The sequence below is a fragment of the Lepus europaeus genome, chromosome 7 (genome assembly GCF_033115175.1).
Source record: "Lepus europaeus isolate LE1 chromosome 7, mLepTim1.pri, whole genome shotgun sequence".
Lineage (NCBI taxonomy): Eukaryota > Metazoa > Chordata > Mammalia > Lagomorpha > Leporidae > Lepus > Lepus europaeus.
In genome coordinates, this window is record NC_084833.1 from 91,921,081 (window position 1) to 91,945,954 (window position 24,874).

At 37.0% G+C, this 24,874-nt stretch overlaps 1 protein-coding gene across 3 annotated transcripts in view; it reads left to right on the plus strand.

The window, feature by feature from the left end:
- The window catches only part of DYNC2H1 (dynein cytoplasmic 2 heavy chain 1), a 367,993-nt gene that overhangs the window by 266,198 nt on the left and 76,921 nt on the right, over positions 1-24,874 (plus strand). For all 3 annotated transcript variants that reach the window (XM_062196938.1, XM_062196939.1, XM_062196940.1), the window contains one exon: positions 17,498-17,707. In XM_062196938.1, coding sequence (XP_062052922.1) covers positions 17,498-17,707 — 210 coding nt within the window. The remainder of the gene's footprint in view (positions 1-17,497; positions 17,708-24,874) is intronic.

Genomic DNA, 24,874 nt, shown 5'->3' on the forward strand with positions numbered 1-24,874 from the left:
TTCAATGCTGCATCTTTTTCCGGCTTAGGAATTAAGGTGATGCTAGCTTCATAGAAAGAATTTGGGAGGATTCCCTCTTTTTCGATTGTTCTGAATAGTTTGAGAAGAATTGGAGTTAGTTCTTCTCTAAATGTCTGGTAGAACTCATCAGTGAATCCATCTGGTCCTGGGCTTTTCTTTGTTGGGAGGGCCTTTATTACTGTTTCAATTTCTGTGTCAGTTATGGGTCTGTTTAGGTTTTCTATGTCTTCCAGGCTCAATTTAGGTAGGTTGTATGTGTCCAAGAATCTGTCCATTTCTGATAGATTTCCCTGTTTGCTGGCATACAAGTCCTTGTAGTAATCTCTGATGATTCTTTTTATTTCTGTGGTGTCTGTTGTTATGTTTCCTTTTTCATCTCTGATCCTATTGATTTGGGTCTTTTCTCTTCTTTTTTTAGTTAGTTGGGCCAATGGGGTGTCAATTTTGTTTATTTTTTCAAAAAACCAGCTCCTCGTTTGGCTGATTTTTTGTAATTTTTTTTTGGATTCAATCCTGTTGATTTCTTCTTTGATTTTAATTATTTCCCTTCTTCTACTGGGTTTGGGTTTGGTTTGCTGCAGATTTTCTAGATCCTTGAGATGACTTGAAAGCTCATCTATTTGGTGCCTCTCCAATTTCTTGATGTAGGCACCTATTGATATATACTTTCCTCTTAACACTGCTTTTGTTGTATCCCATAGGTTTTGGTATGTTGTGCTGTTATCCTCATTTACTTCCAGAAAATTTTTGATTTCTCTTTTAATTTCTTCTATGACCCATTGTTCATTCAGGAGCATGTTGTTCAATCTCCATGTGTTTGCACGTGCTCTGGGGATTCCCGAGTTGCTAATTTCCAATTTCATTCCTTTGTGGTCTGAGAAGCTGCATGGTATGATTCTAATTCTTTTGAATTTGCTGAGACTTGCTTTATGGCCTAGTATGTGGTCAATCCTAGAGAAGGTTCCATATACTGCTGAGAAGAATGTAAAGTCCTTAGATGTAGGATGAAATGTTCTGTAGATATCTGTTAGATCCATTTGGGCTATAGTGTCATTTAAATCTGCTGTCTCTTTGTTGATCTGTCTATCTCTGAGAGTGGAGTATTGAAGTCCCCCAGTACTATTGTATTGGGGTCTAAGTCTCCCTTTAAGTCCCTTAACAAGTCTTTTAAATAAGCTGGTGCCCTGTGATTAGGTGCATATACATTGATAATTGTTATATCTTCCTGTTGAATGGATCCCTTAATCATTAAATAGTGCCCCTCTTTGTCTCTCCTGAAAGTTTTTGTGGTAAAGTTTATGTTGTCCGATATTAAGATGGCTACGCCCGCTCTTTTTTCATTTCTGTTGGCATGGTATATCTTTTTCCAGCCTTTCACTTTCAGTCTGTATGGATCATTGTTGGAAAGATGAGTTTCTTGTAAGCAGCAAAAAGATGGTAAAACCTCATTTCATCACTTAATGCTGTTATTTGTGATCTTATTCCAGGCTGGCTGGCTGTCTTCATTCTTACTTCTTTGTACCATAGTTCTGTGTTTTTGCTACATAAGATCACATGCTGTTATCATTTATTTAACATGGCAAACCCTTTTATTTATTTTTTTTTCATTTATTAAACTTTTATTTAATGAATATAAATTTCCAGTGTACAGCTTATGGATTACAATGGCTTCCCCCCTCCCATAACTTCCCTCCCACCCGCAACCCTCCCCTTTCCCGCTCCCTCTCCCCTTCCAATCACATCAAGATTCATTTTCAGTTCTCTTTATATACAGAAGATCAGTTTAGTATATATTAAAGATTTCAACAGTTTGCCCCCATATAGCAACACAAAGTGAAAAAAATACTGTTTCAATACTAGTTATAGCATTAAATAACAGTGTACAGCACATTAATGACAGAGATCCTATATAATATTTTTTTAAAAATTAATTAATTTTCTATGCCATTTCCAATTTAACACAAGGTTGTTTTTTTCATTTCCAATTATATTTATATACAGAAGATCGATTCAGTATATAATTAGTAAAGATCTCATCAGTTTGTACCCACACAGAAACACAAAGTGTAAAAATACTGTTTCAGTACTACTTATAGCATCACTGCACATTAGACAACACATTAAGGACAGATCCCACATCGGATGCAAGTACACAGTGACTCCTTAACATGACAAACCCTTTTAAACATTTTTATTTGTTCTTCTGGTTCTTTCTGCCTACTTTTACATTCCTTCCTGGTCAAGTAGATTATTTTTTAAAAGCCTTAATACTGTAACACAAACACTCCTGTATCTCTGTAGCTTTCCAGACCATATGATTACAAATCCGATAGTAACAAAAGTTATTAAACTTACTGCCTTGTCCTTAAAATTCTCATACAATACTTACTGCCTTGGTTCACAGAAATGGTGTATGTAAAAAGGATCATGTTATCTCTATTTATATCTATTACTTATTTTATAGATCTGTTTTAGTAATCTATTAGTCCTCTTTCCTTAGTTTACAATTAAGTAGTTATTTCTTTATGTGAAACAACATGGGAGTTAAAAATTGCTAATTGAAATGTAATTTGCATTCCCAAGATAAACATGCTAATCAAGTATTATGTTGGCTTTTCAATACAAGGAGCACAATTTCATTTTTAAGAATTTTGAAATTATTTGCCATAGAATATGTCATAACTTTTTTCTTCCTGTTCATAGATCAGATAAATCCAAGTTGTTAAAGTTCCACTAGGTGAAATATTTACTTCCTGTTGGAGCAGGCTACTTTTCTGGTGAAGAGTTTGAAGACAATTTATTGAGCAGGCTGACACATAGCTGGTTTTTACTCCTAGAAGCCATCCCATTTGTACCGCCAGCTGCTGTCTGAATGAGCAATCTGTCTAGTGTAAAGATGTGGCAGTTAAATAGTTTTGATTGCCCATTATTGATCTAACACAGTGATAAGAATGTAGTTTCTGGAACCAGGCTAATGGGTTGAAAATCTAAGTTCTAGCACTTCCTGGCTCACAACCACAAATTGAATCAAATTCTTTGTGCCTACATTCTCTTATCTGTAAAATGAAGATGATGATAGTACTTTTCTCATATAATATTGAGGATTAAACTAATATATATAAAGTTTATATTAAGACCTATTTATGTTAAGTACTCTTTTTTAAAATTATTCATCTTACAATAGTAGAAAATTTGTTAAATTTGTCATCTATAAAATATGACCATTACTTCAGCTGCCTCTTTAATAAATACTAACAAATTATTTTCCTTGTTTTTTAACTTATTTTGCATATTTTTAAAATTTATTTATTTATTTGAAAGTCCGAGTTACAAGAGGGAGAAGGAGAGGCAGAGAGAGAGGTCTTCTATCTGCTGGTTCACTCCCCAGTTGGTCACAGTGGCCAGAGTTGTGCCAATCCGAAGCCAGGAGCCAGGAGCTTCCTCCGGGTCTCCTACCCGGGTGCAGAGGCCCAAGGATTTGGGGCATCTTCAGCTTTGCCAGGCCATAGCAGAGAGCTGGATTGGAACTGGAGCAGCCAGGACTTGAACCGGCACCCATATGGGATGCCAGCACTACAGGAAGTGGCTTTACCTGCTACGCCACAGTGCCAGCCCCTGACTATGTTTTAGAACTCGTTATCCAATCTCTTTTTACCCACTCCCCCTTGCCCTAGCATTTTCAACTGCTACTAATCACTATTCCAAATTCCAATAGACATTTTAAAATTTCCACATATGAGAAAGAATATGCAGTATTTATCTTGCTGGGTGTGGTCTAATGTAATGACCTGCAGTTACATCTATTTTGTTGAAAACATCAGGATTTCATTCTTTTTTTAATGATGAAAATATCCCACTGTGTGTGTGTGTTTGTGTGTGTGTGTGACAGTTGTTTTGTCCATTAATCTGTCAGTGGACCCCTAGATTGATTCCAAAATCCATTTTGAATTGTATTGCTATAAAAATGGGAATCAGCCATATTACTGATATGCTGACTTCATTTCGTTCAGATATATAACCAGGAGTGGGGCACCTCTGTTTTTTATTTTATTATTTTTTATTTGAGAATTAGACAGATCCTATATGCAGTTTCACTCTCCAGATGCCTTCAAAAGTCAGGGCTGGCCAGATCGAGAACCAACACTGGGAGCTGGGAACCTAATCTAGATTTCCTGTGTGGATGGCAGGGCCTCTGTTATTCAAGCTATTGCCATTGCCTCTCAAAGTCTGCATTGGTATGAAACTGGAGTCAGGGGAGCTGGAGCTAGGACTCAAACCCAGATATTTTGATGTGGGACAGAGGCTTCTTAAACCACAAGGCTATAGATAGACTCCTTATATTTTGTTTTTGAGCACCCTCCAAATTGTTCTTCACAGTGCCTGAACTAATTTGCAATCCCACCAATGGGGTGTAAAGTTTCTTTTCTATTTCCTCATTGACACTTGTTATTTTTTTCTTGTTTTTATAATGACCATTTTGGAGTCAGATTTAAAGTTAATTATTTTGTATAATTATAGTATCCAGTCATTTATTTAAAAAAAAAAATTTGAACACCTAGTGTGTTTCAGTATTTTTTGGCAGGAACTGTATTCATGAGGGTACTTTTAAAAATTCATGGAAAATATGATTTGAAAATAAGTATACCTTGAAATTCATGCATGATTTTTTTCCTAAGACACATTTTTCCATGAACTTATTGAAGACCTTATAGATACTTGTGGAGAGAATAATCATGTACCTACTTTGTGGAGTTTACACTCATTTTTGAGACATCAAAAAATGAAGCAAGTAAGGAAGCACATAAATATATTATTACAAATTATTGCAGATATTAGGAAAGCGCAAGTGCTGTTAGAATAAGAGAGAAGAGGGGCTGGCACTGTGGCAATTGGTTAAAGCTCCCTCCTGCAGTGCCGGCATCCCATATGGGTGTGGTTCTAGTCCCTGCTGCTGCACTTCCAATCCAGCTCTCTGCTGTGGCCTGAGATAGCATTCTTGCCATTCTTTTCTGCCCTTACTACTGGCTAATTAGCATTCCATTATTTCAGCAATTGTATGATTATTTTTTATGTGTGTGATTTTAATTATTAGCCAACTGAAATATATGAAATATTCTTCTCAGTTTTTACAGCTGTTACTTTAGTCCTGGTATCTCCTTTGCTCTTTCCAGAGTTACATTTTAACCCTATTCAGCCAGTCCAGTTTCAGCTTTCTGATCTTTTGGTATTTTCTCTTTATTACTCAACCAAATAGAGTATACAGTGTTGGTAAACATCCTTATTCCTAATTTGATCTTATATATCTAATGTGTAGATGATGTAATAGGTTATCTTTTAAGTTCACTGGCACCTGGTACAGTTGTGGTTCAATATTAAGTTTATTTTGCACAAAATGCTTTAAGTATTACTGTGGCTTTCAAAAAAGGGTTTTCATATCTGTTGTTGTCAACAAAAAAGGTAAATATGCCAGAATATTTTGTTTTGAAGCAGCTTCCTTCACACTCAACCTCTCTATCCCTCTGGTTCCTTTTAATTGGAATTACTAATATAAAAGAAAATCTGTTATATTTGGAGTTTTTTATTAGTGACCTGGAGAGGGGCTCTTCTGGCATTTATTATTTTAACCAAAAGAATGTTTATCTTGCAGTTCTGAAAAACTCAAAATATAACAACTACTAACCCGCTACTGAGTGTTGAGATTAATACTTAACTAGAAATCTTATCACAGGTAAATTATTTATCTAAAATGTGTGATCTTAGTTTATTCTTTCTAAAACTTGAAAGCCTTAGGGAAACGTTGGTAGTTATGTTGTTAATCTTCATTCCTTTTAACAACAGCTAGAATTTTAGCATTTTCCTATTTAGGGATAATTGCAAAAAGAAAAACTGGCGTTCAAAATTTGAGTCAAACAGTATCTAAATGGAGTTGAAAGGAGGTATTTATAACAAACAATTTTTTAAGTAACCCCAAATACATGAAATTTCAAGCATAAAAATGATTTATAATCTTCATTTTTGAGAAGATATTAAGATCCGGGAAGATACAGACCCTGAACAGTAACAGGCAGGAGGACTTTGGACGTATTGTTACAGCAATAAATACAGAGAATATTGCATCCTAATATTTCTGTTGTCTGCTATTTGGCTATCATTATGTTGAAACTAGGAAACAGAGGTCCTGAAATGTTTCTAGTGAATAAAGGCATTGGAGAATACAAATTAAGTCTACTTAACCAACTTATACTAATAGTTTACAACATCTAAAATAATATTGAAACTGATTTAGTAGGTATTTTTTTGCTGTTTTACATTTTTTGAGGGAATCAACTATTATGTAAAAGGTAAAAAAAAACAGGGTTATTGTGACAGTGGACATAAAAACTTAATGGAGGCGGCATTATGACTTCTCAGCTTAATGGGAATCTTGTTTCCAATATGAAAACCTTAAAGCTCTATATGTTGCTAGAAAAAATGCAGATTCCTGGCTATTCTAGATACTTAACAGAAAATGAAGGAAAGATGCTAAAGAAAGCCAAATATATAATTTAATTTTTCTTAAGTATTAACCTTCTGTAATGTTGCTGCTGTTAGTAATATATATAAAGGATCTAACTTAGTACATGAATACATGTACTTAATTTTTTTTTTAAAGATTTGTTTCTTTGAAAGGCAGAGTTACAGAGAGGCAGAGGCAGAGAGAAAGAGTGATATCTTCCATCTGCTGGTTCACACCACAATGGCCAGAGCTTAGACAATCCAAATCCAGGAGCTTCTTCTGGATCTACCATGTGGGTACAGGGGCCCAAGGAGTTGGACCATTGTCTGCTGCTTTCCTAGGTGCATTAAAAAAACAGGGAGCTGAATCAGAAGTGGAGCAGCCGCGAATTGAACAGGCACCCATATGGTTTGCTGGCACTGCAGGCGGTGATTTTTCCTGCTATGCTACAGTGCTGTCCCCTGTACTTAAATTTTAAAAGGTCAGAATTTCAACAACTTCAAGGGATTCCAAGAATTTAAAAATTCTGAGCAAGAGGGCTAAATAATACAAGGCCCACTAACAAAATAAAGGAAGTAAGAGGCACAGTGAAAGAAGCAGTTTTATTGTGATGATGTCTTAAAGTCAGGACAACTACTTGATTCTTGACTTGTTACAATATTTTCATAGTTTCTCATTGGAATATTTTTGTGATAGCTACTTTATAATCCTTGTTTGATAATTGCAACTTCTATGTCATGTTGGTGCTTGCAACTTTTTATTATATTTTTAAATTGAATTAAGGTTGATTCTTTACTGGTTCTTGGTGTAATGAGTAAATCTGGACAATACAGGAACATTTTAAGCATCTATAAAATCCTGTTTCCTGTTTAAATCTTTTTCTTATCTAACAAGATAGCCAGTTTGTTTAGGTTCAGAATGTAAATTCTTGTTCACTTTCATGAGTTATGGTTCTAATTTAGTTTACCCAATCTCTATCTTGCTGTTCTGGTCTGCCTCCCTTATGTCTTGCATGATGGAATTTCACCTCCAGCGTCTCCACAGAGCCAGCTGGAGAGAGGGAGACACACACACTTATTACTGCGGTGGTGCAGGAGAGGTCAGAGGGAAAAGCAAGGTCTCTTACTTCAGGGAAATGATAGAAGACAGCATACTGCCCAGACTCTCCACCTGGAATCTGTCCTACTGAAGGCCAGACATGATTCATGATTAAATAATTATGATTATCTCTTTTTTCAGTTGTAAAGTATTTTAGATTTGAAAGTAAAAAATGTGTTGAAATTTTGCATTTTACTTAAATTAATAATAGGTAGTTTCTGGAGAGTCCCAAAATCTTATATAAAGCATAGAAATTGAACTCACATTCCTTTTAACTTCAGTAACTTAGGAACTCCTAAGAATACAGGAAGTACTGGGGGCCGGCGCCATGGCTCACTTGGTTAATCCTCTACCTATGGCACTGGCATTCCATATGGGAGACCAGGAAGAATCACCTGGCTCCTGACTTCAGATCGGCGCAGCCATTTGAGGGGTGAACCAGCGGAAGGAAGACCTTTCTCTCTGTCTTTCTCTATCACTGCCTATAACTCTGTCAAATAAGTTTTTTAAAAAAAGTATTAAATACAGCAAGTACTTAATATTCAGGTAAAGACTAAAAATACACTTGTTTATTCATTTAGAACTGGGAAAGTATGAGTTTGACTTATTGTTCAGATAATGCGATTTTGATTTCTAGTTTGCAACTTAAACCACCAAAGGAGGGGAATTTAGGATGCCGAACTAAAGAGATTTAATACCACTATCCTTTAACTTTTAAAAATATTTATTTATTCATTTATATATTTATTTGAAAAAGAGAGAGAGCGAGTGCTACCATCCCCTGATTACTTCCCAGATGACTGCAAAGGCCAGGGCTGTACCAGGCTGAAGCTTGGAGCCAGGGGCTTCATCTGGGTCTCCTGTTTTCCCACTTTAATTTTTTCTACTATAAGAAAAATATTTTCCATATTTTACTTTAATATGATTATAAATATAAAGTGATAAACTATATCTTAATGGAAAATAATATGGAACATTTTTAAAATAGAACAGAAAGATGTTTTTACCATTCATCCTTAGTGCAGTATAATATAATAAAGCATAGAACATGGAACTCCACTGTACCTCTTCTACATAAGATTTAGCTCATTCTATTTCATCTCTCTGCCTGATCGTCTGCTCTGAGAATTGAATATTGTGATAAATTGTTACAATGACTAGATTACTTAATATTTGTAAAGCATGTGCCTAACCCATGCTCAGTATTCAATAAGTATTGGCTATTTTTAACTCAAACTTTAAAGATATTAGGATAAACTAGTTTAGTGGTCTCTATATTCTTGTAATTTGGTATCCTTTTAAGAATAGCACAATTTTTCTAGTACTTGTCTTAAAGGTATAATTAAGAAAGATGCATTTTCTAACTAGGGTAAAATAGTTCTATAGACAAATGATTGTAGTTTAATATATTGGGTCACTTTAGAATTTTAATTAAATTGCACACTAAGAAGTTTTCTATTGAATACTAATGGAATTGTTTTAAATTACTAGCAAGAGTAATGATCATTATTTTGAACAAATGATTAATGTATAAGTTCTAGATAGATATTACTTTAAGTGTTTTGCTATTCTGTTTCAAATATGCAATATTTCATTATATACATTTGTGTGTTTCTTTTAGGATGCGTATATACTACTTATCAGACATGAGTTTTTAAAAATGCATTTCACAATTGCAATAATTATTACAGTTAGATACTTTTTAGAATTATTTTTCTGTTAAAGCAATAGATTCTGAAATGAAACATTTTAAAAAAAAGATTTATTTGAGAGGCAGAGTTAGAGGCAGTCAGGAGAGGGGAGAGGGGAGGGAGAGAGAGAGATCTTGTCCACAATGGACTAGGCCAAGCAGAAACCAGGAGCTTGGAATTCCATCCAGGACTCCCAAGTCGGTGGCCATTGGGCCCTCTTTTCCTGCCTTCCCAGGCAAATTAGCAGTGAGCTGGAGTTGAAGTGGGACTTAAACTGGCTCTCATATGGGATGCTAACATTACAGGCAGTGGCTTAACCCTCTGTACCATAACTCTGGCCCCTGAAAGGAAATTTTAAAGAATACTTTATATATCAGAAGTTTTCAAATAGTTTGTTTGTTTGTTTGTTTGTTTTTGACAGGAGTGGATAGTGAGAGAGAGAGAGAGATGGAGAGAAAGGTCTTCCTTTGCCGTTGGTTCACCCTCCAATGGCAACCGCAGCCGGCACGCTGCGGCAAGCGCACTGCGCTGATCCGAAGCCAGGAGCCAGGTGCTTCTCCTGGTCTCCCATGGGGTGCAGGGCAGAAGCACTTGGGCCATCCTCCACTGCACTCCCAGGCCACAGCAGAGAGCTGGCCTGGAAGAGGGGCAAGCAGGACAGAATCCGGTGCCCTGACTGGGACTAGAAACCGGTGTGCTGGTGCCGCAAGGTGGAGGATTAGCCTATTGAGCCGCGGCGCCAGCCTCAAATAGTTTTTATACATCAGAAATATGGAACATCTATTCACAATTTTATCAAGTCACTTATAAGATAGAAGCCTAGTTCTTTTCTTTTTTAAAGATTTATTTATTTATTTGGAAGGCAGAGTTAGACATAGAGAGAGAGAGAGACAGAAAGACCAATCTTCCATTCTCTCCTTCACTCCCCAAATGGCTGCAAAGGCTGGGGCTGGGCCAGGCTGAAGCCAAGAGGCAGGAGCTTCCTCCAGGTCTCTCATATGGATGCAGGGGTCCAAGCACTTGGGGTATCTTCCACTGCCTTCCTAGGCACACTAGTGTGGAGCTGGATCAGAGCCTTAATTCAAACCAGTGCCCATATGGGATGCCAGCACTGCAGACAGTGGCTAAACCTACTATGGCACAGCACCAGCCTCCTTTCTTTGTTTTTTACAATTTCATTTTACTTTTTTCAAAGGAAAAAAAATGAATATATACAAAAACTGTCATTTCGCTAATTATTGCTGAAACTAAAAATGTATTTGGCAAAACCATTTATTATTAATAGTTATTAATTGTTTTCCTATTAGAATATAGTAAGCTATAAAATTAGTAATTTTTGGTATAAGAATACTTTTACTTTTTAACATTGTCATTAACATTAAATAAACAAAATAGTTATGATAGTGCCTGGCATGAAATAGGTATTCAGTTTGTTAGATTTATGGTTGTTTTTATCAATACTTTTTATTATTATTGGAAAATAATGTTTGGTTAATTTACCTTTGAATGGGTAGCAAAATCAAGATCTCAGGAAGGTCCGCTTGAACTCATCGTTCTATCTTACTGTCTCTGATAGCGATTTGCTGTAATATTTTTTTAGAAAGTAACATTCTATAACAGAAAGACTAATAAAACAATATTAACTAGAATTTAATATTCTTATTGAATAAATACTTTTAAAATTTTGATTACAGGTGTTGGAGGACAACATCATTAAGTTAAACACTGCCATAGTCAACATAAACATGAAATTAGTCTTAGATTAATTCCTAATCAACAACAACTTGTTAGGAATACAGAAAACACAAATAGTGAATTTTTTTCTTCCGTATCCTGAAGGAGCAGTTACTCTGATATCATGTGAGGGTTTTGTTTTGTTTTGTTTTGTTTTTGTTTTGCAGTTTCAGAAGCTGGAGGTAATTCTTCCCCATTCCTTTCAAGCAGAGATGGACATAAACAGTTCAGCACATTCTTGTAACTTCATTAACACTTAGCATAAACTTATAGTTAGCATCCAAGTCAGTATTGGTAGTCCCGAGTATTCTGTCTACATCCTTGGCTTTACCTCACCCTATCCACTCTCAGAGCTCTTCATTTCCTAAAAGCCTTTGGAGTATGCTTTATTTATGATCCTTTTCTTTGGTGAAGGTGTACTGGAAGTCACTTTGCTTATATTGAATAATATACAAGTATGTAAGTTTTCCTATGTTTAGGTCTTTCTCTGTAAGGCTGACTGCCTTGCTTTTCTCTAATTAAAGAGAACATTAAACTGTTGTTTAAAGAATCAAGGATTCACTTAAAACAGGTTAATGGGGTTAAGCCCTTGGGAAACTAAGTAGATTCTCAGGACATTGTTAAGGAGTAGGACTGCTTAGTTACTTCAGGTTTTTACTTTTAATCAGAGGGCTAAAGCCAACTAAAACAAGTTCTGCATTGCTTGTAATGAGGAAATAACATGTTACTCTATTAGTTGCTTTCACAGTGTTCTGAAATTTGCATATCATTGAAAGAACCAGTGGTACCTGATTAACTTATAATTTTAAGGCAATTCCAAAACATTATTTTAAAATGCTGTTTGTGCAGTAACATTTTTGATGATTTTTACATTAGAGAATATTTGTATTTCATGTTAACATTTAACTAATATGCTGAAGTAGAGCTGTAGATCCATTTTTAGCCTCCCAATTCTTTTTCTGTAACTCCTAGAAAATATTATTCATTGGTGTTTTTATTGTAGTTTGTTAATAAGATTCTTTTTTTTTTTGTAAGTAATTTGATCTGTTTCCTCTTGAATATTCTTTCTCTGGTCCTAAATTTCACCACACCATTTACAGGCATTGGGTTTGGTGCTTGTTTTTCTCTTGCTTTGCTTTGTTTTTGCCTTTGTTGTATTTCATACTCTAAAGCCAGCTTTTCCATCCATGTCTATTACTTCACACTGACTGAACCGCAAGTTATGAGAGAGCCAGTATCCTGCAACCTCAGGCTAGTGCTTGGTATTGCTATTTCTTAGCCCCGAGGTAATGATGTAGTGGACAATGATCCTTTCAAGGCAATGTGAAAAGAAAATTTTGTAACCAAAATCTCTTCCTAGCTTGGTTGGCCACAGACATAGCAATTTCCATATCCTGGCTTCTCATGCACAGATACCTAAATATCTTCTTAATGTGACATTTTCTGAGTTCAGTGGTCTTGTTTGATCAAGCACAGTATTCAGAAGTGGCACATAGTTTGCCATTTTGTCCAGAAATAAGTATAATTTTTTTTTTAGATTTGTTATTTTCTTGTAAGGCAGATTTACAGAGAGGCAGAGGCAGAGAGAGAAAGAGAGAGTCTTCCATCCATTGGTTCACTCCCCAAATGGCCACAACGGCTGGAGCTGAGCCAATCCGAAACTAGGAGTCAGGAGCTGCTTCTGTGTCTCACACGTGGGTGCAGGGGCCCATGGACTTGGGCCATCTAGTGCTGCTTTCCCATTCCTGTTAGCAGAGAGCTGGATCAGAAGTGGAGCAGCTGGAACTCGACCTGACACCCATATGACATGCCAGCACTTTGCCTACTACACCACAGTGCTGTCCCCCTATAAGTATACATTTTTAAACCTCATTTTAATTTTTACTTGTAAAATAAATACTGATTCTTTATTATGTGTTCTTTACATTAGATTTATAGTAACCAAATCTATCTAATATCTTGCAGTTTATCCTGATGTAATACTTTATTATTTTTTTCTCGTCCTATTTCCTTCTGTAGTTATTACCATGATCAGGATTCTCTTTCTCATATGAATTATTGTAGAAAATTCCAAATTTGACTCCATTTCTAGTATATACATCATTCAAATCAACTTGTAAATCTTATCACATTGATTTTTCCTAAAAACTTTTTCTTCCCCCAGAACTTGATCCAATAGCCAACTTTACTTCCAAGCCTTTGTCATAGTAAAGACTACTGTCATTTGAACAACTGTGGTAGGTTCTGTCTGAGGATTTTCTAAATGCTCTTTCCTTCTCCTGAAATCCCCATATCATGCTAAGCCAATAAAGGCCAGAGAGAATAATTCTCATTTTCCAGAAGACTTCTCAGCTTTTACTTCTCCAGTGTTCATAGTATCACTTTATAGCTTCAACCATTTCCATAGAAGCAGTTTCAAAATAGGCGGCTTAAAGTATGACACTTAAGTAGGAAGTCTCTTCATATATATATATATATATATATATATATACACACACACACACATATATATATGAATTGCAAAAACTCAGTGTCACATTCCAGTTGTAGAGATTTTCAGCATTATTTTTTTATCAGGTTCTGGTTAATTACTAACTAAATTAAACTAAAAAGAGTAATTACATTTAAACAATGACAATAAGTGAGTTTTTGATTAAAGGGGGGGGGGGCACTTTCTAGGTCCTGTCTTTATCCCAATAAGTAGTTGCAGGACCTTAACTGAATCTTTCTTGGTCTTTTTCTTGCGTTTTTTCATAAAGAATGAGTAATATCCTGTCTTCCTTTCCCATTCTTTGAATTTTTCACATGTTCATTCATTCATCAAATATTGATTCAAGGACTACTGTACAATAGGCTCTTTACTGCATGCTAATGACTAAGCATAGACATTATGCTAGATATTATTATAGTATTTCAAAAATATAAGTATTACAATGTTTTTTGGGGAGGCCTAGATGAGGGAATAATTAATTCTACTAAAAGTTAAGGAAAATTGCTTTTTGTTTTGTTTTTATTTGGAAGTTAAATGAGGAATAAGACATTCTCTAGGTCCCCTCTCCATTCTCCAAAAGGTAGAATAGTATTCTAGGGAGAAGGAAAAGTGTGTTTGTTACTCTAACCTGAATGTAGGTTGAAAAAAAAAGATTATTAAGATCAAGTCAGAAAGGTTTTTTTTTTTTTTTTTTTTTTTTTTTTTTTGTCATCATTTAGGCAGTAGGGATGCAACAAAATTAATAAGGAGGTAGGGAGGTGATATGAAAAGATTTGTGTTCTATTAAGACAAAATTAGCAGGGGACACTGTGGCACGTTGGGTTTAAGCCCCGGCCTGCAGTGCCTGTACTCCATATGGGCACTGGTTCAAGTCCTGGCTGCTCCACTTCAGATCCAGCTCTCTGCTAATGTGCCTGGGAAACCAGCACTAGATGTCCCAAATCTTTGAGCCCTTGCACCCACATGGGAGACCTGGAAGAAGCTCCCGGCTCCCGGTTTTGGATCGACCCAGCTTTGGCGTTGCGGCCATTTAGGGAATGCACCAGCAGATGGAAAACCTCTCTCTGCCTCTGCTTCTCTGTAACTCTGCCTTTCAAATAAATAAATCTAAAAAAAAGACAAAATTAGCAATTGTATAAACAGTATGTTAGATTAAGCCGATACTAGAGGGCTGAAAACCAATTAACAAGAAATTTAAGAGCAAGGTGAGGGGGATTTTTATTAACTATTATGACAGTGTAATATAAGAGAAGAATCAAAAGCTGTATCAGAAATAGAATCAATAAATGCATGGAAACACTGCATAACACATGGATTCTTTATGGATTAAACATTGTTATTTATTAAAAATGGATTAAAGTTTGTTATAAAAACCCTAATACTATTCATGATATTGCTGTATTCAATATTTTTATTAATTTGGGCCTCTGTGCTTGAGGGCTTTTTTAGTGACTGTCCTTTTCAGAATATATAAAATATACATAATATAATTAAAACTTTCCACATTTTATGTTACCTGTTAGTTTATGATATTGTTGTCCAGATGCACAATTAAATCTCTTTTGTGTCATTTTCCTGATTTTGTTCTGAAAACTCAGTAAGTTTAAAAAATGACTTGCAAAGCAAAATACTTAAAGGTGTAACACCCAATGAGTATAATCTTATTTAATATTCTGCATACACACACTTGAAAGGGCAGTACTTTAAGATTTTTATTACATGCCAGCTGCCACCTAGCAATTTTTAATAACCTGGTAGGTGATGATAACTATTAAGAATTACATTCTGACTAGTTTACATCTACCTTGTATCAATCCCACCACTTACATTAATTCACACATAAATTGTTCATATGCTGAGATGTGTGCATAAAACAATCTGATAGATTCATCAAATTGTTCTTGAGCAAATTTTCATCAAATTTTGTTGAGCAAAATATAAGTGGAAGACTTTTTTTCTGAACAAGAATTGAACCAGTAACTATAGCTCTTTATCTTGATTGGCAAGTCAACTTGTGTATCTATCAAATTAAACTTGAAGACACTGACATGCTCAATCACATGTAATGCACTGAAGTTAAATAAGACAAATCTAGATTGCTAAAGAAAACCTTGACAATAATATTTTATTCTTTCACAAAAAAAAACCACTAAAATTGATCATTTCTTTCTCTAAGTCTTCTCCAATATTCTTTCCTTTTAATTAAAGTTAGTCATAAAATTTAATTACTATATCCAGCCTTTAGAAACTGTAAGGTAGGGAACCTATGTGTAATACAAACCTTTGTTGGATGAAAATATTTCTGATTTGTGCTTAGAGCTTTTTTTATGCTTTCCAAAACTTCTGAAGCTCTACAAATGTAATCCCTGTTACAATAAGTCCCAGGTGAAAGGGTTCCCTTTCATTTAGTTCTCAGGAAAGATTTTTCCCCTCCATACACCATGCTCCAAACACTGGTATGTTTTGTTGCTTTTCATAATGAAGGTTAAGTAATTTGCAATGACTCACTTTTTATTTATGGAGTTCCAGTTAGCAAAGCAGAAAACATGCTAAGTATTTTAACAGAAATTAAATGCAGGGAATTGGTTACACAAGTGTTAGGAGAGCTAAAAACATCAAAAAGGAACAGTGAGATGACTAAATATTTTCAGGAAGCAACTGCCTCAACCAGACCAAGGAACAAGGGTGGAGTCTGATGCCAACAGAACCTAGTAACTTGCTTGACTTCCAATCCAGCGCCCTGCTAATGGCCTGGAAAAAGCAGCATGGCCCAAGTGTTTGGGCCCCAGCACCCACATGGAAAACCCAGAGGAAGCTCCTGGCTTCGCTGTGGCCATCTGGGGCATGAACCAGCAGATGGAAGATCTCCGTCTGTCACTCTCTCTGTGTAACTCTTACTTTCAAATAAATAGAGACAGAAAAGGGGGATGGAGTGTGGGGGGGTTATATACTATGTGAAAGTGGCAAGCAGAACAACAACAACAAAAGAAATGTCATCTTTAACTAGGATTGTAAGCAGAATACACAGAGAAACTAGGATAATGGATGAGAAATAAAGGAAAACTTCCCAGATTTGTCTCTTGATGGTTCTTTCATACTTTTTAGAATACTATTCAAAGTGAATGAATTTTTTTTTCTCTTGATCACATGAAATATTTTAAAACAAATGGGATCCCCTCCCCCTTTTGGTAGAGTTATAAGAAACTCCACCATTTCTGCATATCATAGCTTCTGTCAAAATATAGATACAGGAATAAATAAAAAGATAATATTCATGGATCTTGAGTACAAGATCTTTAGTTTTCTACTGTACACATTGACCATTCACATTTGATTTCAAAACTATGATCTTTGCTCCTCTTTGTGGAGGTGGAGTGGCAGTGTAACTGTTCTCTTTACATTGGTTTACTGGGTGCTGTTTTTTTCCCCACTTTATTATCCTACAATGCTGATTATTGCCTCTCAATCCTCATTTACTATACCATGTCACATATTGGTGAGCTCCAGAATTACTTTCCTGTGTATTTGCAGGTTTTATAAATTGGCCATTCATAAAATAATATTGCAAATCAGTTTCAAGGGATGGTCGTGTGGTACAGCAGTTAAGTCCCTACTTGAGATTCCTGTAACTTCTATCACAGTGCCTGACTGGAGTCTCAGCTACTTGATTCCCAGTCCAGGGTTCTGTTAATGTGCACTGAGGAGGCAGTAGATGGTGGTGAAGTACTTGGGTCCTTGGCACACACACGGGAGACTCAGAGTTCTGGGCACTTGGTTTTGGTCTCGACCACACTTGGCTGTTGGCAGCATTTGAGGAATGAACCAGTGCATGAAAGATCCCTCTCCATCTATCTCTCTGCCTTTCAAATAAGTAAAGTAAATAAATAAATGACAATGTTTAATAACTCTTGAAGTAGTTTATCAGTGATTTGTGTTTTCAGTAAATATGATATATTTTTCTTTTAGAATTCAAACCTGATTCATCAGAAAGTATCTCCACCTAATGATCGACAAGGATCTCCAATATTGTCATTCATTGTTCTTGAACATTTCAATGCCATCCGTTTAATACAAAGTGTTCATCAGTCTCTTGCCGCTCTCAGCAAAGTCATCAGAGGAACTACCTTATTGAGCTCAGAAGTTCAGAAGTTGGCAAGTGCTTTATTAAATCAAAAGGTAAGTCATTATTAACAATATGCAAGTTTTTATACTAAATGGATCTTTCATCATGTGTTTTTAAGGAATCTTGTAGTTAATAGTAGCAAAAACCCACAGCAAACTGGTGTAAGCCTTACAGGAATTTATTGAGCCATATAACTGGAAGAGTATTCCAGTTGTTAGCATTAAGTCAGCTTGAAGCAGGAGCTTAAACTTGTCTCTAGGATATGTTTATATTATCTATCTAGCTATCTAGTCATTACCTATATAGAGAAGTCTATCTTTATTTTGACTTTGGATCAGGCCTTTGTTCATAGTGGTACTCTGTTAGTCTCTCTTAAATCTTACACAACATCCTTGTTTTCCTTTTCCTATACCTTGAAATATAATCTCAGTTTATATAACTAACTTTATAATTTGAAGTAGATATATCACTAGTCAGTGTGGTAGTAGAACCAGTGGGAAAGGATGCTAAGAACTTTATTACTTAACTCATTTCATCACCACAGTAACACTACCAGGGATGTCACTCTTACCTCCATTTTACTGGGATGAACTTGAAGCAGAGGGGTGTTAAACAACCAGTGTTATCAAGCAGAGGGTTGCAGAGTTGGCATTTGAATCTAGGCAGATCTGGTGATATAGTGGAAATGATTTAAATTCACTTACTTGAAAGATAAATATTCTTGAGGGTGTATTTCTTTAAGATTCAGCTATATGCTATATAAGGAAAAACATAAAATAATTCAGACTAATTGTTGAAATAGAAGAGGAGACTATTGATTATGTAAGAACATGAAATATGGAAGGAAACAGGAAGTCCAATAGGACTGGAACACGAGGAAGTATTGTGAAATGAATCTTGAGTTGAATTTTAAGGTATTTAAAGCTAAAGAAATGAGTTTGTATTAACTGTTGTTAATACAATAAGGCAAAAAGGATGGGATATTTTATGTAGAAATAATACCACAAAATGATGATTAATGTTGCCTCTGGAATATACTTAACTTATTTGAATTACTTCTGCCACTTAGTAACATGGTAGGCTTTTTTTTTTATATATAAAGATTTATTTATTCATTTGAAACACAGAGTTACACACAGAGAGGAGAGTCAGAGACAGAGGCCCTCCATCCACTGGTTCATTCCCCAGTTGGCCTCAATGGCTGGAGCTGGGCTCATCTGAAGCCAGGAGCCAGGAGCTTCCTCTGGGTCTCCTACGCAGGTGCAAGGTCCCAAGGACTTGGGCCATCCTCCGCTGCTTTCCCAGACCATAGAAGAGAGCTGGATTGGAAGTGGAGCAGCTGGGACTTGAACTGGCGCCCACATGGGATGCCGGCACTGCAGGCGGCAGCTTCACCCCCTACACCACAGTGCTGATCCCAAGCCATGTAACCTTAGCAAGTTAAGTAAAATATGTCTGAGGTTTTCTTTTCTCATTTGCAAAATGAGGATAATAATAGTATCTACCTCATGGAGTTATTAGAATTAAATCATGGGTAAAGTCCTTGCAACCCTACAGATATTAGTGGCTTTGTTATTGTTACTTTAAAAGAATTTTGTTGTGAAATCAGCACCTTTTAGAGCATTTATTTGGTAACATTGTTCAAATTTAGTTTAAAGAAGTAGGGATAATCATATAGGTTACTGTATATTCATTTCAGTAACAGGCACATAGGGCCTGGGAATAGGATGATTAAAGAGGGTTCTATGTGATACTAACAAATGCAAAGGGCAATTGCCAGATTTGTTTTCTTGTTTTGCGTCTATTGTTAACCACATGGGTAGCGTTTTGGCACAAAGACTTGAATAAAATAAATAGCTTAACATTAAATTATTTTTAAGACACTTTTTTTTTAAAGATTTATTTATTTGAAAGTGAGTTACACAGAAAGAGGAGAGGCAGAGAGAGAGAGAGGTCTTCCATCCAATGGCTCAGTCCCCAATTCACAGCAACGGCCAGAGCTGCGCCGATCTAGAGCCAGGAGCTTCTTCCTAGTCTCCCAAGCGGGTTCAGGGGCCCAAGGACTTGAACCATATTCTACTGCTTTCCCAGGCCATAGCAGAGAGCTGAATTGGAATAGGAGCAGCTGGGACTAGAACCAGTGCCCATGTGGCATGCTGGCGCTTTAGGCTAGGGCGTTAACCCCCTGCGCCACAGCGCCAGCCCCCATTAAATTATTTTCTGTAGTTGTAATGTAAATCTGGCTTATATTGGATCATATGAAAGGTAGTGAACTGTAGAAACTTCACTAAGTGAAACAATTTCCTTCATTAAGACAGAGCATTTTTATTTATTTGCAAGACAGAGTTACAGAGAGAGGTAGAGACAGAGAGGTCTTCCATCTGCTGATTCACTCCCCAGATGGCCACAACGGCCAGAGCTGCACCAATCTGGAGCCAGGAGCCCCTTTCAGGTCTCTCACGTGGGTGCAGGGGTGCAAGGACGTGGACAATCTTCCACTGCCTTCCCAGGCCATAGCAGAGAGCTGGATCAGAAGAGGAGCAGCCAGGACTAGAACTGGTACCCATAAGGGATGCCAGCACTTCAGGGCAGGGCTTTAACCCCCTGTACCACAGCACTGGCCCCCAAGACAGTATTTTAGAAAAGTGTCATACATTTTTAATTCTTTATAATATACTTCCCTTTTTTCCTGAAACATTAAGATATAAATAGTTTCTGATTTGGCAAAGCAAAATCAGAATCAAAATCAGAATCAGATGTTTTATTTCTTAACTACAATATGTTTATTTAGGATGTACAAATATAAAATCTCAACATGTAACTTGTTTTATTTAATAAATGTGAATTTACAAAGTGCAACTTTTGCATTGTTGTGGCTTCCCCCCCTACCTCCCTCCCTCCCGCGGCCCTCCCCTCTCCCTCTCCCTCTCCCATCCTGCCCTTCATCGAGTTTCATTTTCTTTCTTTGTTTTTTTTTTTTTTTTTTGGACAGGCAGAGTGGATAGTGAGAGAGACAGACAGAGAGAAAGGTCTTCCTTTTTGCCGTTGGTTCACCCTCCAGTGGCCACTGCAGACGGCGCATCTCGCTGATCCGAAGCCAGGAGCCAGGTGCTTCTCCTGGTCTCCCATGCGGGTGCAGGGCCCAAGGACTTGGGCCATCCTCCACTGCCTTCTCGGGCCATAGCAGAGAGCTGGCCTGGAAGAGGGGCAACCAGGATAGAATCCGGCACCCCAACCGGGACTAGAACCCGGTGTGCCGGTGCCGCAAGGCAGAGGATTAGCCTGTTAAGCCACGGCGCCAGCCTGAGTTTCATTTTCAATTACCTTCATATACAGAAGATCAACTTAGTATATACTAAGCAAGGATTTCAACAGGCTGCACTCACACAACTGCACAAGGTATAGGGTATTGTTTGACTAGTAGTGTTGTTTTTATGTTCCATAGTAAAACACATTAAGGACAGAGATCCTACGTGGGGAACATGTACCCAGTGACTCCCGTTGTTGATTTAACAATTGGCACTCTTATTTATGACGTCTGCAGTCACCTGAAGCTCTTGCTGTGAGCTGTCTAGGCTGTGGAAGCCCCTTGAGTTCACCAACTCTGAACTTGTTTTGTCAAGGTCATATCACAGTGGAGGTTCCTTCCTCCCTTCGGAGAAAGGCGCCTCTCTCCTTGATGGCTATTCCTTCTGCTGGGGTCTTGTTCGCCAGGATCTTTCATGTAGGTTGTTTTTGCTACCGTGTCTTGGCTTTCCATGCCAGTGAGACTTTCATGGGCCTTTTAGCCAGATACGAATGCCCCAAGGGTTGTTTCTGAGGCCGGAGTGCTGTTTGGGACGTTTGCCATTCTATGAGTCTGCTGTGTGTCCTGCTTCCCCAGAAGGATCATTCTCTCCCTTTTAATTCTATCCTTCATTATTTGCTTACACTGGTCTTATTTGTGAAATCTCTTCAACACTTACCCTATCTTTTTGATCGGTTGTGTACTTATACTTATCACTTTACCAAGTGCACTGGCATTGGTACATGCCTCCTTAGTAAGACTGAGTTGAAATCCCCTGGTGCATTTCTAGTTCCACCACTGGAGGTAGGTCCAAGTGAGCATGTGCCGACCTATATATTTCCTCCCTCTCTTATTCCCACTCCTATATTTAACAGAGATCAGTTTTCTGTTAATTTTAAATGCCTAAGAATGATTGTGTATTGATTACAGAGTTCAACCAGTGGTATTAAGTAGAACAAACAGCAGCAACAACAACAACAACAAAAATACTAAAAGGAATAAAATAGTAAGTTGTTCCTCAACAGTCAAGACAAGGGCTGATCATGTCATTGTCTCTCATAGTGTCCATTTCACTTCAATGGCTATCATTTTAGATGCTCATTTAGTTGCCATCAGTCAGGGAGAACATATGATATTTGTCCCTTCTGGACTGGCTTATTTCACTCAGCATGATATTTTCCAGATTCCTCCATTTTGTTGTAAATGCCCGGATTTCATTTTTTTTTTTTTACTGCTGTATAGTGTTCCATAGAGTACATATCCCATAATTTCTTTATCTAGTCATCCGTTGATGGACATTTAGGTTGCTTCCATGTCTTAGCTGTTGTGAATTGAGCTGCAACAAATATTGAGGTGCAAATGGCTCTTTTTTTCTCCCCTTTAATTCTATTTGGGTAACTTCCAAGGAGTGGGATGGCTGGGTCCTGTGGTAGTGCTATATTCAGGTTTCTGAGGACTCTCCAAACTGTCTTCCATAGTGGCTTTACCAGTTTGCATTCCCACCAACAGTGGATTAGTGTCCCTTTTTCCCCACATCCTCGCTAGCATCTGTTGTTGGTTGATTTCTGTATGTAAGCCAATCTAACCGGAGTGAGGTGAAATCTCATTGTGGTTTTGATCTGCATTTCCCTGATGACTAAGGATCCTGAGCATTTTTTCATGTGTCTGTTGGCCATTGGATTTCCTCTTTTGAAAAATGTCTGTTAAGGTCCTTGGCCCATCTTTTTATTGGGTTGTTTGTTTTGATTCTGTGGTGTTTCTTGATCTTTATCTGTTGTGTAGTTTGCGAATAACGTCTCCCATTCTGTTGGTTGCCTCTTCACTTTCCTGACTGTTTCCTTTGCTGTAAAGAAATTTTTCAATTTGAGGTTTATTTTATCTTTGATTACCCGTGCCTCTGGGGTCTTCTCCAGGAATTTGTCGCCTGTTCCAATATCTTGAAGGATTTCCCCTATGCTCTCAATTAGTTTCATGGTGTTGTGGCATATCTCTGGTTCTTTGATCCATACATCTTTGATGTAAGATAGGGGTCTTGCTTCATACTTCGACATGTGGACATCCAGTTTTCCCAGCACCATTTGTTGAAGAGGCTGTCCTTGTTCCAGGGGTTGGTTTTAGGTCCTTTGTCAAATATGAGTTGGTTATAGATGTTTGGATTGACCTCCTGTGTTTCTATTCTGTTCTATCCATCTGTTTTTATACCAGTACCAGGCTGTTTTGATTATAATTGCCCTGTAGTATGTCTTGAAGTCTGGAATTGTGATGCCTTCGGCCTTATTTTTATTGTAAAGGATTGCTTTAGCTATTCTCGGTCTCCTGTTTCTCCATATGAGTTCAGCATCGTTTTTTCTAGGTGTTTGAAGAATGACTTTGGTATTTTGATTGGTATTACATTGAACTTGTAAATTGCTTTTGGGAGAATGAACATTTTGATGATACTGATTCTTCCAATCCATGAGCATGGCAGGTTTTTCCATTTTTTTGTGTCGTCTTCTATTTCTTTCTTTAGTGTTTTGTAATTTTCATTGTAGAGGTCTTTGACAACCTTGGTTAAATTTATTCCAAGGTACTTTATTGTTTTTGTGGCTATTGTGAATGGGATTGATCTTAGAAGTTCTTCCTCAGCCACGGCATTATCTGTGTATACAAAGGCTGTTGATTTCTGAGCATTGACTTTGTATCCTGCTACTTTACCAAACTCTTCTATGAGTTCCAATAGCCTCTTATAGGAATTTATTGGGTACCCTATATATAGTATCATGTCATCTGCTAATAGGGATAGTTTAACTGCCTCCTTTCCCATTTGTATCCCTTTAATTTCTTTTTCTTGCCTGATGGCCCTGGCTAACACTTCTAGGACTATATCGAATAGCAGTGGTGAGAGTGGATATCCCTGTCTGGTGCCAGTTTTCAATGGAAATGCCTCCAGCTTTTCCCCCTTCAATATGATGCTGGCCATTGGCTTATCATAAATTGCCTTAATTGTGTTGAGGAATATTCCTTCTAACCCCAATTTGCTTAGGGTTTTCATCATGAAAGGGTGTTGTATTTTGTCAAATGCTTTCCCTGCATCTATTGAGATAATCATATGATTTTTGTTTCTCAATTTGTTAATGTGGTGTATCACACTGATTGACTTTCGAATGTTGACCCATCCCTGCATACCAGGGATAAATCCCACTTGGTCCGGGTGAATGATCTTTCTGATGTGCAGTTGGATTCGGTTTGCCAGAATTTTGTTGAGTATTTTTGCATCTATGTTCATCAGGGAGATATGTCTGTAGTTTTCTTTCTTTGTTGTGTCTTTTCCGGGCTTAGGAATTAAGGTGATATTGGCTTCATAGAAAGAATTTGGGAGAATTCCCTCCCTTTCAATTGTTTTGAATAATTTGAGAAGAACTGGGGTTAGTTGTTCTCTAAATGTCTGCTAAAATTCGGTGGTGAAGCCATCCGGTCCTGGGCTCTTCTTTTTCGGTAGTGCGTTTATTACTGATTCAATTTCTCCCATGGTTATGGGTCTGTTTAGATTTTCTGTATCTTCACGGCTCAGTTTAGGAAGGTTGTATGTGTCCAGGAATCTATCCATTTCTTCCAGGTTCCCCAATTTGTTAGCATACATCTCTTTGTAGTGGTTTCTGATGATTCTTTTTATTTCTGTTGTGTCTGTTGTTACATTTTCATTACTATCTTTGATTTTACAGATTTGGTTCTTCTCTCTCCTTTTTTTGGTTAGTTGGGCCAGTGGTGTGTCGATTTTGTTTATTTTTTCAAAGAACCAGCTCCTGGTTTTGTTGATCTTTTGTATTGTTTTTTGGTTTCGATTCTGTTTATTTCTTCTCTAATCTTTAGTATTTCTTTCTTCCTGCTGGATTTGGACTTGATTTGCTGATATTTTTCTAAATCCTTGAGGTGCATGGAGAGTTCATTTGTTTGG